The sequence below is a fragment of the Dasypus novemcinctus genome, chromosome 24 (assembly GCF_030445035.2).
Source record: "Dasypus novemcinctus isolate mDasNov1 chromosome 24, mDasNov1.1.hap2, whole genome shotgun sequence".
Lineage (NCBI taxonomy): Eukaryota > Metazoa > Chordata > Mammalia > Cingulata > Dasypodidae > Dasypus > Dasypus novemcinctus.
In genome coordinates, this window is record NC_080696.1 from 40,463,279 (window position 1) to 40,481,471 (window position 18,193).

Genomic DNA, 18,193 nt, shown 5'->3' on the forward strand with positions numbered 1-18,193 from the left:
TTTTAAGGGCAGTAACTATGTCTGGTTCATCTTTATACTCTGCACCTAACAGAGGGCTGGGTGTGGAATAGGCAGTGAATACTCAGTGAATTAGTGAAAGTACTATAAAGAAACAAAAACAGACAGGAACATTTTTAAGTTACACTAAGGAATTCAAATGATACAAAGTAGATACCTGAAGAAATATAAATTTTAGATGGCTGCACAATTGCTTCTAGTCACACAAAAAAGAGGACATGTATATTTTCAATAATCTATAAAACTCCAATTTTTATTAACTATTTATGTATAGTGATACCATTAAACCTAATAAAAATACATCCAGAGTTTTTTTATAATCAATGTACAAATGCTCGTTTGTATTTTGTACATGAATAATGAGGATGAAAATTACATAACAGTTATAGCTACATAAAAATATGTACAAGGATTCAAGACAGACTTTGTTATTTGGCTTATAGCATGTGTAGATACTACATGAAAAATGAAGATGCAATTTTCAGAAAAGTAAAACGTGACCAAAATCCCCTTCCTGTTAATATTTAAAAATAAAATTCCAGGTAATATTCTACTAATTGACAGCCAAAGCTTAGGAAAATTCAAATTAAGCTGAGTTAGATATAGTAAGTTAAACATTATGCATATTAAAAAATAAGGTTTGCAGTTAAAAACATACATTTAATAGCATCTTTCCAAAATTAATTAAAGATGGCCTATCCATGTTTTTCCAGATTCTGGAAACACACTAGAAAAAGTTAATGTTAAGGAGTTGCTTCTTTGGAAATCTGCACCCCTGGGTATCAGAAAACATCCTCAAAGGGGACCCAGCTATCATATCCTTACGGGAAACTCATGATACACCAAAACACTGAGAACAAGGAGAAAGTAATAAACAGTTGTTTATTGATGTAAATTAGAATTATAAGGCATGAGGTGATTTTAATGATGTGGTTTTGAAAAATATTTTAAATATAATCAATTAAACATTGAGAATGACTGATCTTATGAGGTCCTCAAAAATAATATCTCACATTATCATGCTGCTACCTGCCTAATGGGAAATACGGTTTTAACAACTTCATCTGATTTTTTTTCTATTGGTTTGAGAGGCTGCTTTCTATTTTGAGAATTTTATGATTTAATACAATCATGTATAGTTGAGTTGTTACAAAACCAAAATGACAACAGTTTAAAAAAGGAGCAAGTGCCCCTTTAATTGGTTGTGATACCAGGCTAAGAAGGCTCAGGTGCACATCTGCTTATGCTCAAGAAGAGGAAGAGCATGAGGGGAAGAAATCTAGGCAACCTAGAATGGTGGTGGCACCTGGATGTGGAGTCACCATAGTAAGCTGGTGACAGGTTTTTGCACTTCTGTCTGGCCTGAGTGCTATGGGAAACAACCCCTACTTCAATATTACATTGAGAACACAAGTATCTCAAAACATGCTTGCCAAAAATTGTTACTTACTCTTATTTACAAAGCACAGGAAGAAAGGAGACATTTAATTTTTTTTAAAAAGTGAGCTCAAAAATTATGGACTATATGGGAGCTTTCTCTTTACTTAATCTTAAAAACAAACCCAAGGAACACATATTTAACAAATTCTAAGACTTAATATTTATAAAAGGCACTTAAAATACTCCTTTCCTATTCAACTCAAAATATATCTCTATCAAATGCATTTTGAATAAATGTAAAATGAAGCACATAATTTTGATGCAATTTTTCTAATAACCCAGTGATTTTTACCATCTGCAGGGCTGAAAGGTCTGAAAGTTCTAAGTTTCTGCAAAACAACCGGAAAGTGCTTTTATCATAGAAACAGGAAGGGCATTAATGATTTGCTCTTTCACTGACAACATCCTGCAGTCGTTTAAGTAAAACATCATCATTTTCTTGACAGAGGCGTTTGGCAGGGGATTCTGCATCACTATCAATGGCTATTGCTCGCTTCTTGGTTCTCTGCTCACCTTGCCTTATCATGTTGTTGATATCTTTTAAACTCTGTTAAAAAATAGAGGACATGAATGAATAAAAGCGGAAAAAGGAATAGCATCAAAGAACTAAGCTAACTGCTTTTTCCTGCTCTCTATCCTCTAACCAAATCCAAACAGTAGGGGGGAGATTTTTAAAAAATCTTGGCCAACCTAATAAAGTTGGCTAGAACTAATCTTTTCAGGTGGTTAAAAAATTGGATTTACCTAGCAGCAGTTCTCAAAAAGTATTGCCCCCAGAGCAGAAGCAGCTGAGGTATCTAGAAATTTATGAGAAATGCACATTCACAAACCTCCCTTTACTCCTCCTGAATCAGACATTCTGGAGGTAGGGTCCACAAACCTGTGTTTTAACAAGACTTTCAGGTGATTCTGATGTTCCCTAAAGTTTGACATCCTCTTCCTTGAAGCATTGTTTCCAAACTTTAATGTGCTTACTGACCACCTGGGAATCTTCCTAAAATGCCAATTCAGAATCAGGAGTGCTGTTGTGGGGCCTAAGATTCTGCATTTCCAACAAGCTCCCAGGTGATGCTGATGCTGCTGGTCCCTGAACCAGACTCTGAGTAGCAAGTTCTTAGAGAAGTGGTTTCTGAAAGCTGTGCATCACAATCATCCAGGCAGCTAGTCATAATTGAAGAGTCCCAGATTTGCCTGCCAGCTTTGTGATTCTGTAGGTCTGTGACAGCCCTGGTAATATCTGAAAACAGTTGTCACATCTTTATCATTATAAAAGGATAAAGATGGACATAACTACAGTGTTATATCTTATGTGTACATAAGAGGAAGTCTCTATTTCAGACTTTTCCCTGTCCTGGTTGCCACCCACTGGTTTCACTTTCACTTCCTAGGCCTTTCTTTAAACTTAATGTTCTCTATGTCTGAACACTTGCAGATGTTGCCTTACTGGTCCTTTCTCAACATTATGCTTGAGCAGGGAGACACACTGGACTTCTGGCAATGAAATTCGCAAATACCTTATCCAAAGTAATGGGTTAAATTACCTAAATTGAATACACTGCTCTTGATCATAGGAAACTGGTCATAGTAACAGTTAATATTTTATTAGTAGTGACTGCAGAAAAAGCAAGATACAAAAGTACTAATTGGTAATCTGAAATCCATCTTCTAATGTATGAACGTAAATTGTTTTGGAATAAAGTTACCTTAGAAGGGCTGCCATTGAACTTGTATAGCAGAGCACTCCCTGGTGTAAGGCCTGTCCCATTCTTGTGTGGGGAAACATAAACAGAGTGCTGCTGGGAAATGCGGCGTGGTGAGCCTGGTTGTTGCTTAATATGTGGGAAAGGAGACAGTGGTGGAGCTGCCATCTGCAATGACCCCAAAAGTTAGTTTTTTTAGATAAAAGATTTTTCTTTCTTTTTAAAATCCTATTCATAAACTGAATCATGACCCCACAAAGATATATTCTAGACTGAGAATTAAAAAAAAGAAAAAAGAAAAAAGAACAAACAAACAAAAAAGATATATTCAAGCCCTAACCCCCTGTCCTGTGGGTGTAAACTCATTTGTAAATAGGACTTCTGGGAAGTGGATGTGGTTCAAGCAGCTGGGCCCCTGTCCACCACATGGGAGGTCCTGGCTTCAGTTCCCAGTGCCTCCTAAATAAGACGAGCAAGACAGTAAGCTGAAGCAACAGGATGATGCAACCAGGGAGTGGATGTGGCTCAAGTGATTAAGTGCCCCCTCCTGCATGGGAGATGAGCAGACACAGAGAGAAGACAATGAGCACAAACAATATGGGGGAGGGGGGGTGGAATAAATAAAATAAAATAGGACCTCTGACAATCCTGTTTGGATGAGGTCAAATTGAATCAGGGTGTGCATTAATTCAACAGGGCTGAAGTTCTAATGTGCAGAGGAAATCTAGATACAGCCAGTCAGGAAAAGCCAGAGATGGAGAAAGGAGACTGCTATGTGGTGGAGGCAGAGATGCATATACAAACCAAGGAACGTCAAGAATTACTAGTTAGCCATCACCAGAACGTTGGAGACTATGGGAGAGAGTATACCTTAATGTTGGACTCCCAGCCTCCAAAACTGTTAAGATAATAAATTTCTGTTGTTTAAACCAACCAGTTTGTGGTATGTTGTTATAGCAGCCCTGGCAAACTAAATACCCACCACATTCTTATTCTTATTGGCATTTCTTAGTTAGGAGTCAGTTATACTGTCAGAGCTTATTTATGGCTGAAAAAAGGAAAGAAACTATCATTCCTCGTTTTTTAGTAATTACTAACAGATAAACTAAAATTCAATTTCCTGAATCAGGAAATCATGTAAGTGGTACTACGAATTCTGGGGCAAGACACTGGGAGCAGTAATCCAGGAGCATGGGAACCTTGTATGCACACTCAGAAGGTAGGGGCAAAGAGTAATCAATGTTCTAACACTTGCGGTAGGAATTTCTCCACACATAAATACCCACAACAAAGGTAGTAGCAGAGAGGGTAAAAGAGAGGCAGGGAATTCTATAAGCCAGCAGGTTGATTCCAACATGAAACACATCTGTTATGAGATAGGAAAGATTTAGAAATAGAGTTAGGTGAGTAGGGACTGCATTTTTCTTTAATATTCTCAACAGTGGAAATAAAATAAATGGAGATGTCCCTTAATATTTCATTTATCTTCACTTGAAATTAATAAAACTAGTTACAATTGGCTGATGGTAGAGGATATTCATGACAGAGGAGAGGGGAATTGATGGAGGAGAAGGAACGGTCTTTAGCCTCTGAGGATAGTGATAGACCATATTCCTTGAAAGGGAAAAGGATAGAATTGCAGAGAGACACACACACATGGGTAATGGCTGGGTACATCTTCCAGGCTTCCCTTCTACTAGGGTCCTTCTCTTCTTTTTTATAACTAAATCTGGTCACTTGGGAACCAACCGCAGCTTATACATGGGTATACTTTCTCGGGTCTGCTGCTACTGCCAAAACTAAGGTCTGCACAATAATTTCTTAGTATTGCCACTACTAATAATCCAGGTCTCTTTACTTCTTTTACTCTTTGTCTTGATAAGAACTTGTATATCACAAATATAGCAATGAGAAACTAAACAAAGAGAAAAATTACCCAAATTGTTTTCACTGTTTCAGGTCCCCACCTAGTCCTTGTCTACATACATACATTATTTCTAACAACATAATTACACAGTGTGGATAGAATTCCCATGGTTTCCTCTGGTTCCTGTTGTATCATAGTTTTAATCGCTCTTAGATTATTGGTATGTTTTCCTTAATATAAAGGATCAGTGAGGCTTTAAACTCTGAAATACTTAGTCAAATAAATTCATAGTAATCCAAATATGGCTGTAATTATTAACAAAGTAGTAAGGCATAAAACGTACCACATGGTCCTGATTTGACAAGTCGTATTTCAATGCAAATGATTTCACTCTTCCTACATATATTGTATTGTAAAATTTGATAAGATCTCCTCTTTCCTCTTTCACTGGTCCACTGGAACAGTCTGGTGTTTTGGTAGCATCTTCTAAGTATGTTAAAAAGAATTCAGTATTGTGGTAAGTGTACTTTAATATCAAGCTGGTGACCTGAATTACAACCCTTTCATTAAAATAAAAAATCAAATAAACCCAAATCTATATGTACGGCAATTATTGTTTTAGAGATGGTTCAAAAGTCTATCTGCATTATGTATGTTAAATTGGAATCTAGAGAACCGCAAACATGTAAGCCTAAAATGGTGCTCTTTTCTCTTGATAGCACTTCAGCAATAACTTTTTCACAACCATAGCTTTTGTGCTTACTGTCTCCGTTGCCCATTAGGGTACCAGCCCTGGGTTGGGGTTTAACAAAACAGCTCCAGAGCGTGGGCGCAAGTGGTAAACCCTGAGCTTCAGATGACAAAAGGGTCTGCAGATACTGACTCTTTGAGAAAGGTAGAAAGACTCCAAAAGGTAAACGATATCCTCGAAAGTTAAGAAGCAAGGTGAATTGTTTTTTCTTTTTAATTTTTAAAATTTTTGTGCAAATACATGGAAGTAATAGGTATCCTAGGAGCCTTATTTTCCCATGCACAGCAAGAACTCTAGCACTCAGTTTTTAGTTAGCTACCCTCCTTTCCTATTTAGTGTTATCACCTAAAGATTTGGGCTCTGGGATAGCTTGTATCACAAAGCAGAGCTTTATCCTACTCTTTTTTTGTGGGAAGAGTAATAATACAAGCTATCATCAGCTTATAGGAGCTAAGAAAGTTCAGTGCCCATTAAAAAGAATTGAGTGTATGAAAAAGGGGTCTTATTTTAAAATATCTTGACCTGCAAAGGTGGTGAATATGGTTAGAAGCACACCTCCACCTTAGGAAAACCAGAAAACCCTAATATGGGAATCTCTATAGGGATCTTGGTCCAAATTTAGACAAATTTTTTGCTCCTGTTATTTTTGAAGAATTTTAATGGGGGTTGGGCGGAGTTAAACAAGTTGAAGAAATGTCCTAAGGATGTGGATAAAATTAAAAAACAGTGATGTTCATCACAAAGTATATAACTGAACAACCAAATGTCCACTGAGGGAGTAAATAAATCATGAATCATGATACACACACACACATCTACATTTGAATACATGGAAAGATGAGTCAAGGAAAGGTGTAAAATAAGCAGTTTCACAACTTATCAACATATTAATACCAACCATTCATTTTGTTTTCTTTGGAAAAAAATTACTAATGCCTAAAATCTTACCATGATGGTGGCAGCCTTGCCCAGGGCGGCAAAGTCACCTATATATTTACTTATAATTAACAATTGTCTTCCCAGGTAGATCACAGACAGCTTCCTTGTTTTTCCCGCCATGCATACTTATTTCTGAATTTTATTTTTTCAAATTAAAAAAAAGTAACAGATAAAAGGCAGCTCAACAAGTTATGAAATATTACTCCTAAAAAGTTCTTCCCAGGCACTTTTATCTCATCTAATTCCAACAAATAACTCAGTATTTCCTCCAGTACTCAAAAAGATACATAGATGAACAAAGATTAGTTAAATGACATAGTCAAGGTCTCCTTATTAATGAAAAAAAATGAAGAGAAAAAAAAAAGCTTAATCATTCATTGTGGCCATTTTAAATTATTTTATGAATCTCCAAAAAGAGAAAGATGTTTGTGAGTTGGTCCTCTCCTGTGGGTATGAGACATTTTTCAGCTGGACTACCTAAGTGAGGCATGACTCAGGTTGAGTTTCTGTCCTCTTGCTGGGTTTGATAAAAAAAAAAATGGACACACACCGGAAAAGAGAGCTCTGCCATATTTGATGCTGCCATGTGATGGAAAGGAGAGGCTTAAGGAGCTGGGGCCCCAGGGAGAGATTAGTCAACTGTCTGATAGCTTACTGTTGAAATCGGGAAGACAGCAGAGCAGCTGAGCCTGAGAGAAGAGGTCTGATGAGAAACAAACTCTATGCCTGGTTGCCCTCAGCTGAGCTCTAGGAGATGACCAGACAGCCCAGAGGGGAAGCAGACGACAGAGGGGCAGAGACGACAGCTGACTTGGGTCAGAAAGCACCTCTTATGGTGCCTTAAGATGGACTTTTCATAGCCTTGGAACTGTAAGCTTTTAACCAAAAAAATACCCTTTATAAAAGCCAACACATTTCTGCTACTTTGTATCAGCACCCTGTGGGAAACAAAAGCATGTTGTTTCCATAAAGCAAAGTTACTTCCTTGACCACCAAGATATGCTGTTCCCATGGCTACGCATGCAGGTCACAAATTTAGCAGGAAGAAGTGTACATTCAGGTAGAACGGAGCAACTTGGGCAACAAGATTTATGAGTATGTTTTCTTGGCAATGTAAAAGAACAATGAGATTATGTACTTTGAATTATAATCACGCAGTTCCCGTAAACCAAGATATATATCTACTAAATATTGTAGGAGGTAATGGGTGTAGCTAACTAGGATAATTGCTTGCTCTCATGATCTTGGGGTATAAAGGAAAGGCCCTGAAGCCATAAACTTGTTGGACGAGTCTGTGCTCTCAGACCACCTGATCCCATCTTTCTCTTTGTCTTTCATTCCCGATACCCTTCCAGTTGACACAATTCCGACAGCACCCCTTTTGGCAAGGTAAAGCAATTGTATTCATATTTCACAAAACCAAACCCCACATTCTTTCTTTGACCTTTAGCATTAATGTAGTACCTTCTTTGCTTTTGCTACAAAAATGTTAGAATGCTGTTAGAGTCTATAATTACATTAGTTATATTTTCCCACGTATCACTATATTCTTAACTTAGAGAAGAAAAACATTTCTGTATTTATATTATTAACCACAATCCTCATTTATTGCCAAAATCATTGTTACACATTATACATTGTATACTAATGTGATAACACATTATACTGAATGTAACAAATAGCTGATTTATGGATGTGACTGTGGCTGAAACAAGTAGTCTAGGGACGTTAATGTTAGTTGGAGGAGAGCTGGAGGATAATATAGAGAATATATTTCTGAATTTCATTAACTGCCTTTTAGGCATTTTATTAATGTGTATAAGCAGACTAGGAAACTTCTGAAACACAATTAACAAGTGACAAATTAATGGTTTTAATACACTAGCTCTTTGGAGGGGGTTGAGGGCACTTGACACAGACTTATTCTTAATATTACTGGTTTATTCCCAAAACATGTGTGCATTGCCCAACCCACCTGCAACTCTATGCTGTTGAGAAGCATTGCATTATATACAATGTAATCAATTGTGGATAACTTACCACAATCTGTCATTTCAATATCACCATTTATATTTTTATTATATCCCACAACTTCTCTTGGAATACTTTTCAATAAAACACTTCTATAGACCTACATGTCATAGAGAAGAAAAGGACTGTTGAGGTCACAAAGTGGCACAAACAAAACCAAAATAAGAAGAGTAAAATAGCAAGCCAATTAAAAAATATTTGCATGGGTGATAATCAAGGGCAAGATACTATTAACTATGGTAGGCGTAGATTACAGCAAATATCTTAGAAGAGGGGATCCTGAAGTAGGGTCCACCACCTAAAATATGACACCTTAGGAGTTTACCAAAGGGAAGAAGAATTAGGTAAGCAAGCAACTAAAAATTGATAAACAGGTTTCGCCAAAAAAAATAAACCTTGAAGACCTGATCTTGTTCTTCCTTTCTTTTAATTCCTCACACAAGATCATTCTTACTATGACTTGTTTTCCTGCCCCATTTCTTTCTTTCAGATAATCTCATTACAGTTTTTATCAACTCCCCGTCCCCAAACTCTTTCCTACTTAAGAGAAAGCGGGAACGGCATGATCCATTCCACCTCATTTTGGGATTAGCGGTGTTGAGGGAATAATTAGGAAGCTGTGGCCTGGTCCATTTTGACCCATTCTAACCTTACCTGAATGATCTTTAGGGGCAATCAGGATCTCTACAGGGTCTAGCCCTAAGGGATTTTCCTGAGGAGGCCCAGGAATTCTTAGCCTGTTGCAGGATATTACAAATGCCTGTACTTGTTCTTCAAATGTCTCCATACTGATCACTACCCATGTATTCTGGGGTTGAGAAGGATGTATGACTACCAGGACTGGGGCCCAGGATATCTAAGCCAATGTAACTCTCTTGCTGTCTAAGATGTAAGATTGCCAGGGTTAGAGGCCATTATGCTCTCTTAGAGCAGACCAAGCAGGGACTTGAATGGCCAAAATTTCAAGGTAACCAAACCCTGAGTGCTTCAATTATAACAAGAACAATATGAACCTAATATTCATTAAATGCTTACTGTGTGCCAGGTTACTATGCTAATATTTTACATTTCCTTGACTGAAAGATTTTACAGGATTCTAACCATGGCTATTATAACAGCATGTATCAAAAATTCTTAACTTCTATTCAAAGATGCAAATATCATGATTCTTAGCAAATGGCAAAAAAAGCTGGACTTAAGTTTTAAAAAATCCTCAAATTTGGTTGGATTTAAACATTATTAGAGATTCAAGTCTCATATAATTAAACAATATTATTATTATATATATTCTTCATAAGGTTTTCTAGTGAAAAGAACCCCATTCAAACAAATGAACAAATGGAATGGCAGAACTTGTGACAAGTAGATGTAAATATATGGATGGGAATGGAATAGTCATATTTCACAGCTTCTATTAAACTGTCTTTTAATGAAACTGTCTCCTGAATTTAATGGTATCCATTGAAAGAGAAAATCTAAAGTATACTAAAACTATAAAAGAAGTTTACTTTTTTATATGACTTGTCAGCAGAGAAATAGTACAAATCTATTTTGAACAATAGAAAAAATAATATAACTCACATGACTATTAGCTTGGGGCTGATTTCTATAACTTTTCATTATTTCTTGAAAAGTTCTTTCTTCTTTTGTTACCTAAAGAAAATAAAAACTGCATTTACCAATTGCTTTTGAAAGAAAAATGGCTTTGAACAAAAACTTCAATTATAGGTTGGCACTGAGAGCAGACTTGCAAAAAGCTACTAACCCCAGGCTAGTCCGTGACTAAGAACCACTAACATTTATGATTTTTCTAACCTTTTAAGTTCAGGCCTTATGGCCTGTGGGGATTCTGCTAATAGTTTCATTAATCAAAAAGTACTGAGATTGCTATAGTGTAACTCTACTGAAAATGCACTTCTTTATATAAAGAATGGTATGAGAAAACTCATATCTGTCACATTCCCTGCAGTCTCCCATTTTATTAATTTTAAGTGCTTATTTAAAATTAAATTAACTACTTACTAAAGGATAAGAAATGTCTGATGGTGATTCACAACAAAACTGAGTTGTTATTGTCGGATTAGGCTTTTAACATTTTAGGACAGACTGTAGGGTTTCTAATGCTTAGAAAAATCACAGTGGTGGCCAAAAAGAAGAAAATGGATTAGTGATCCAAAAAGGAATCCCTTTTGGCCTATCTGGTATCATAAAGTTCACGTATATAACTCCTTTTCCCTGCTTCACCATTTGTTAGCACTAAACCCATTCTCCATGATAATGAGTTAGAAATGGCAAAGCCTGAACCTTGATAGTTTTCAGGAAAACATAAATGATCTATAATTTGTTAAGACTTTGAAAATGAACAGAGATTTTACAGAGGCATTGTGGGAGAGGCCACAAAGAAGTTTGTTTTTTTAAAGATTTATTTATATTTATTTCTCTCCCCTTTTCCCCATTGTCTGCTCTGTGTCCATTTGCTGTGTATTCTTCTGCGTCTGCTTGCATTGTCAGGTAGCACTGGGAAACTGCGTCTGTTTTTGCTGTGTCATCTTGTTGCGTCAGCTCTCCGTGTGTGTGGCACCATTCCTGGGCAGACTGTGCTTTTTTTATGTGGGGCATCCCTACGTAGGGGCGCCCCTGCATGGCCTGGCACTTCTTGCGCACGGCAGCACTGCGTGTGGGCCAGCTCACCACATGGGTCAGGAGGCACTGGGTATGAACCCTGGACCCTCCATATGGTAGGCGGACACTCTATCAGTTGAGCCATGTCCACTTCCCAACACAAAGGAGTTTGAAAACATTTCCTCTGCCTCAAAAAGCTTTAAAAAAAAAAACCCTCAGGTGTCAATTAATTGTGTTCACCTGCTAGGACTGTCAATATGGCAAAGATGGCCAAGGTCAAAGTTAGAGATGGTTCTTTGAGATAATTTTAAAAAACAAGTTTAAGAAATGCTATTTTATGACTTAAAACATGTATCACGTAGAAAGGAAAATGCTCTTCTGATGAGGTGCAATAAATCACTAGAAATCAAGATAGTACAGAAGTTACTTTATACCAGATTATGAATTACAAGATCCTAATTTGCCACTTACTGTACAACAATGGCAAGGTTACTTACAGTTCTGAACCTCAGTTACTCACTTACAACTAATCATCATTTGGTGGGGATGGTGTTGTTCACATTAAACAGTGTGGAAAGCCACTTTACTATTGCTCTAAGACCCTTTCCAACTTCCTTCCACCAAAGTATGCTATAAAGCAGAAAAGCTGATTATTATGAAACTAAATGGAAAGTATAGAGAATAAATATAGTAGATGGAACTGACTACTTAATTAGCAATGTGAACACTGTTGGTTCGCAGAGCTAAAGATAAACAAGGGATCAAGCTCAACAGATTTTACCTCATGCTTCAAATAAAGGCAAGTAGGACAAAGAACTTCCCCAACTCATACATTACCTTTGCCATGATGTAAAAGGCACAAAGAAGGAGCTGATCCAAATGCCTGCCTTTCATTAGATCAGGGCAGTGAACTAAAGTGAATTCAAAACATGTCCATATCTTCCTTCGCAACTCATTGGAAACATCCAGTTTTAAGCATAAATCACGTAAGCGTACACTTGCCAAATGATAAACCTAAAGTGGAAGATAACACATTGACAGGAATTGAAATACATTCCCTCTAACTGTCCTCCAACGAACATTAACCTCCCTAGATGACTTTATTCAGCCACAATGACATGCATAAATCAACAGTGTTTGATACTCATTATAATGTACCATCACGTTAGTGTATAATGTGTAATTTAAAACTTATAACAATGATTTTGGCAGTAGATGAGAGTTATAGTTAATTATATAAATATAGGAGTATTCTGCTACAAGGTGATAAGAATGGTGATATATGGGAAAAATATAACTAATGGAATTTATAGATTCTATTTAACAACAACATTGTAATGGTTTTGTAGCAAAAGCAAAGGAGGTACTATATTAATGCTAAAGGTAAAAAAAAAAGGGTTTGGTTTTGTGTGATATGAATATGACTAGGCATTTTTTCCTCTTCTTCGTTTTTCCATTAATAAGGAAACCTTGACTATATCATTTAACTAATCTGTGTTCAAATGTGTATCTTTCTGAACACTGGAGGAACAATTGAGTTAATAGCTGGCATTAGATAAAATAAAAGTACCTGCAAAGAACTTTTTAGGAGGGAAATGGACTTGGCCCAGTGGTTAGGGAGTCCATCTACCATATGGGAGGTCCGCGGTTCCAACCCCGGGCCTCCTTGACCCGTGTGGAGCTGGCCCATGTGCAGTGCTGATGCGTGCAAGGAGTGCTGCCCCATGCAGGGGTGTCCCCCGCGTAGGGGAGCCCCACGCACAAGGAGAGCCGCCCAGCGCGAAAGAAAGTGCAGCCTGCCCAGGAATGGTGCCGCCCACACTTCTCGTGCAGCCCACACTTCTCGTGCCACTGACGACAACAGAAGCGGACAAAGAAACAAGACGCAGCAAATAGACACAGAGAACAGACAACCCGGGGAGGGGGGGAATTAAATAAATAAATCCTTAAAAAAAAAAAACAACAAAACTTTTTAGGAGTAAAGGTTCCATAATTCATTGAGCTGCATTTTTCTGTTTTGTTTTCTTTTTAAATTTGAAATAGTTATTAGGGAAAAAAAAAAACACATTCAGGCAAAACAACCAAGGGAATCATTTCTGAAATTTTTATGCCTTACCATGAACATGAGCTTTAAGGTGAAAATTTGAACGCACCTAGGCTGTTGATATATTAAATTACGTAAAATTTTTGTCCTATAGCACTTATTCATTGCTATGGCAAAAGAATATAGATTAAAGCAAAATTCTCTTTGGAAAATCATCTTTAAAAAAGATGTTAAGATGTTTCCTACTATTCTACTCTGGCAACTATGTAAAGTGAAAAACAGTAAAATGCATGATTTTATCTGCATTTTGATGGTTATGAATGCAAAATTTTGTCAATTTGCTCTCTTTGGATTCAGGTAACTTGCTAGAAAGCCTAAATAATCAGAACTTAAATGTCTCACTTCAAAAATGAGTCAGAAATAGGGAAGCAGCTGTGGCTCAATCAGTTGGGCTCCCATCTACCATATGGGAGGCCCTGGAACACAAACCCAGGCATTACGAAGGCAGGCTCACCCGCATGCTGCGGAGAGCCACCGGCCCAGGTGCCATGGAGTGCCACCTGGCCTGCAAGCACCACAGAGAGCCGATCTAGCAAGGTGATACAACAAAAAGGGAGACAAGCAACAATGCAGAAGAGCATGCAGCGAACGGACACAGGGAACAGACAGCAAACAAGCCACAAGGGGCGGGGGAATAAATAAAAATAAATACAGACACAGAAGAACACACAGCAAATGGACACAGAGAGCAGACAGAACGCAAAAAGCTGCAAGGGGGAGAGGGATTAAAAAAAATGAGTCAGAAATAAAAATCATGTAAAAACTTTCCCATATATCCTATACTATTTGTATGAGCACAAGGAATGTTAAAATAAATGAAATAACCAGGATTTTTGTGTTTTTGTGTCATCCTTGCACAAGGGCCATGCTAATCTTCTCTGTATTGTTTCAATTTTAGTATATGTTCTGCCGAAGCATCGTTCCAGTTTTAGGATATGTCCTGTCTAAGGGAGCACGATTTTTGTGTTTCTAAAGTATGTCTGAGTAAATTCAGTTCAATGCCCTGAACTGTACACTCTTTATATGAATTAATACTAATGCAAATTACCCTAAGATCCTGCCAGAGTCTAACATCTTGGTTTCTAATCATCCAACAAATACTATATCATGCTCCACAGTTCTAAGAATTGGTAAATCTAATGTAGTATTCCTACACCAGACTATTCTGTTCCAGCTAAGTCTCTAAGTTTAAATGTTCAGGAAAAAAATGAAAAATGAAAAAGAGTTAAGGCTTCCATTAAAGTGGTTGCCAGTCACTAGAAGTCCATTTTATAGGAGACTCATTTTCTGTATTCTATCTTTTTGTTTCTGTCTAGGTGGTCAGGAGATAAGCAAGAGACAGTGGGCTTGGAGCAATGGGAAAGATGCTACAGCTTTATATTCATGAGAAGAGAACAGAAAAAATATACTCCTACCTAGAAGAATTAAAAATAATTGAATTAAAAATAATAATGAAATAAATACTTAATAAAATATTAAGTATTAAGACACTCTGTAAAAGTGTGTTTTACACAACTGATCCTTACATGCCTTACAGATACAGAAACTCTGGAAGGCTTCTGATTCTGTTAAAGAAAAGTGTTTTGGCAAGAAAAAAGCCTATAAATTAGAGTTTAAAAACTTACTATAAAGCTACAGTAATTAATACAGTGTGGTACTAGCTTTTAAGAACAGATATATAGACCAATGGAATAAAATTGAGAGTACAGAATAAATCTACACTCATTTATGGCCAGCTGATTTTACACAATGGTGCCAAGTTCATTGAATGGGGAAAAACAGTCTCTTCAACAAATGGTGCTGGGACAACTGGCAACCCACATGCAAAATAATGACTATGGACCCCTACCTTTTACCACACACAAAAATTAATGCAAAATGGATCAAAGACCTAAATATAAGTGCTTATACATAGGGAAATATCTTCAGGACTTTGTAATAGGCAATGGATTTTTAAGATTTTACACCAAAAGCTCATACAACAAAAGAAAAAAGACAAAACAGACTTCATCAAAATTAAAACTTGTGAAACAAAGGACATTACCAAGAAAGTGAAAAGACAACCTACAGAATTGGAAAAATATTTGGAAACCATATATCTATAAAGTTTGAATATCCAGAATATAAAAAGAACTCCTACAACTAAACAACAAAAAGACCAACAACTCAATTTTTAAAATGGGGGAAAACTTGAATAGACATTTCTCCAGAAAAGGTACACAAATGGCCGGTAAATATATGAAAAGATGGTTAACATCATTAGCCACTAAAGAAGTGCAAATTAAAACTACAATGAGATATCACTTCACACCCACTAGGATAGCTATTTTTAAAAAATCTGGGAAAAAAAAGTGTGGTCAAGGATGCAGAGAAACAGGAACCCTTGTACATTGTTGGTGGGAATATAAAATGATGCAGCAGCTGTGGAAAACACAGAATTACCTTATAACCTGGAAATTCCACTCCTAGGTATATATTCCCAAAGAAGTTAAAGCAGGGACTTGGGCAGCTATTTGTATACCAATATTCACAGCAGCATTATTCACAATAGCCAAAAGGTGGAACAACCCAATTGCCCATCAACAGATGAACAGATAAACAAAATGTGGAATACACATACAATGGTATAATATTCAGCCATAAAAAGGAATGAAGTGCCAAGATATGCTACAACATGGATGAACCTTGAAAACATCAGGTTGAGAGAAATAAGTCAGAAACAAAAGGACAAATATTGTATGATTTTTCTTATATGAAATACTTAGAAGCAAATTCATAGAGATGGAGTGCAGAATAGTGGTTTCCAGGGGTGGGGAGAGGGAAGAATAGGGAATTATTAAATGAGTATGAGTTTTGGTATGGGATGACGAAAATATTTCAGAAAAGAGATAGTGGTAAAAATTACACAGTAGTGTCAAGGTTCTTAAAAGTCAAATGTCAAATGTTTAAAATAGTTTATATTTTACTACAATAAAAAAAAAGGTAAAAAAATGGTTTTCAAAAGATAGGACAAGTTAAACTTATATCTATGTTAATTCTTTCAGTACCTTTTCATAAATACTAAAACAAGTATTATTATAATGAGACCTTAACTGATTATATCTTATAAGGTATCACACCAGATTTATGATAAACACAATGTACCTTCCCCGTAATATCCTACCACTCTTTATATTGATTCTTCAGTAACTTAAGCTCATCCATCAGCCAAGAGATCCAAGATGTTCTTGTCCCACAATGAACTCCATTTTACAGTGTTGTTTCAGTAAATTCAACAACAATGACTAACCGCTTACTCAAAGTTAATTAAGAACATGTAAAGTTAGATCAGGAAATGGAGTAAAAAAACATGAGCCTGAGTTCAAATACAGTTACCAAGATCATAATTTTCTCTAAAAAGTCAAATATACTTTTTAAAGGTTGGCCTCAATTATTTTTATATGAATTATTAAATGAGTTATTTGTGGAAGTTATAAAAACACATACCTTTCTGTAAAATAGTGCTAAGGATCCAGTTTTCTTTGGTTTGCTTATTCCCGTCATATGTACCTCTTGTGTTTTAGCCAGATGTATCTGTTTTGGAGAGGTACCAAGTAACGAGTGAGCTGTAAGTGATACAGGACTTTCCAGTTTGGATTCCTGCGTTGTATTCATAGAAATGGGTATCAGTGTGATCCTTCCAGCATCATTTGCAATACCTGAATGCAGAATCAAGAGTTCTCAGTTTTAGAAATAAGCTGCCGATGTTCCAAGAAAACTGTAAATAAATTATATATGTTTAACATTAATTTGCTTAATTTATAAGGCAAATATTAATAAGCTATAACCATTGTGGATCATTTTAGTGTATGGCTTATGAAAATCACACTTTTTATTTATTGATTGATTTATTTTTGTATTTATTTCTCTCCCTTTCCCCCCTACCAGTTGTCTACTCTTTGTGTCCATTTGCTGTGTGTTCTTTTGTGTCTGCTTCTACTCTTATCAGTGGCATGGGAATCTGTGTCTCTTTTTGTTGCATCTTCTTGTTGCATCAGCTCTCCGTGTGTGCAGTACCACTCCTGGGCAGGCTGGACTTTCTTTTGCGCTGGGCGCTCCACACGGGTCAAGGAGGTCCTGGGTTTGAACCACAGACCTCCCATGTGGTAGGCAGACACTCTATTTGTTGAGCCAAGTCCACTTCCCAAAAATCACTCTTAGCAGTCATTCTAGCTAATGAACATGAAATAAGAGCTGTATATATTTGTAACCTAGTTTCCCCAAAAGTCTACTTTCTTCACCAGCCAAATGATTCGAGATAAGAACTTCCAGGCAGTCAAACTTGAAGTTTTAACATTATAAACAATGAAGAAAGTACTTAAAGATCTTAATATATTCTGATATTGTCCTTCTAGACCAGAGATTGGCAAGCTAATGGCTCATGGGTCAAATTTTGCCTACCTTCTTCTTAGGTACATTCCATGAGCTAAGAATGGATTTTACATTGAATGTTACATTTTAAATGGTTATTTGGACTGTAAAACATACAATATTTACTACCTGGCCCTTTAAGAAAAACTTCACTGATTCCTGTTCTAGATCATCTAGAAAGATTTCCTGATCTTTAGGATTTCATTTCTGGAATGACTTTTGATTTGTATCTCACATCCCTCAAGGGATCTCAAAAGATGAAACTCTTTTATTATTTCACCTGAACAGTTGTGAAAGTGGAGGGAGGAGGA

General features: G+C 36.6%; 1 protein-coding gene and 1 non-coding gene across 6 annotated transcripts in view; both read right to left on the reverse strand.

Annotated features, from left to right (window-relative positions):
* Window positions 1–243: 243 nt before the first annotated feature.
* Window positions 244–18,193, reverse strand: part of RBL1 (RB transcriptional corepressor like 1) — a 79,592-nt gene continuing 61,642 nt past the window's right edge. For 3 of the 5 annotated variants that reach the window (XM_012528286.4, XM_071211694.1, XM_012528287.4), the window contains 7 exons: window positions 16,959–17,170; window positions 12,206–12,382; window positions 10,328–10,399; window positions 8,756–8,846; window positions 5,369–5,511; window positions 3,162–3,326; window positions 244–2,005 (listed from right to left, as the gene is read on the reverse strand). In XM_012528286.4, coding sequence (XP_012383740.2) covers window positions 1,835–2,005; window positions 3,162–3,326; window positions 5,369–5,511; window positions 8,756–8,846; window positions 10,328–10,399; window positions 12,206–12,382; window positions 16,959–17,170 — 1,031 coding nt within the window. In that variant the 3' untranslated portion in view covers window positions 244–1,834. The remainder of the gene's footprint in view (window positions 2,006–3,161; window positions 3,327–5,368; window positions 5,512–8,755; window positions 8,847–10,327; window positions 10,400–12,205; window positions 12,383–16,958; window positions 17,171–18,193) is intronic. The other 2 variants (XM_004466592.3, XM_071211695.1) reach the window with 1 other exon arrangement.
* On the reverse strand, window positions 14,288–14,391 carry LOC111766089 (U6 spliceosomal RNA). Its single transcript, XR_002798235.1, has one exon. It is a non-coding gene; the product is annotated as a U6 spliceosomal RNA (small nuclear RNA).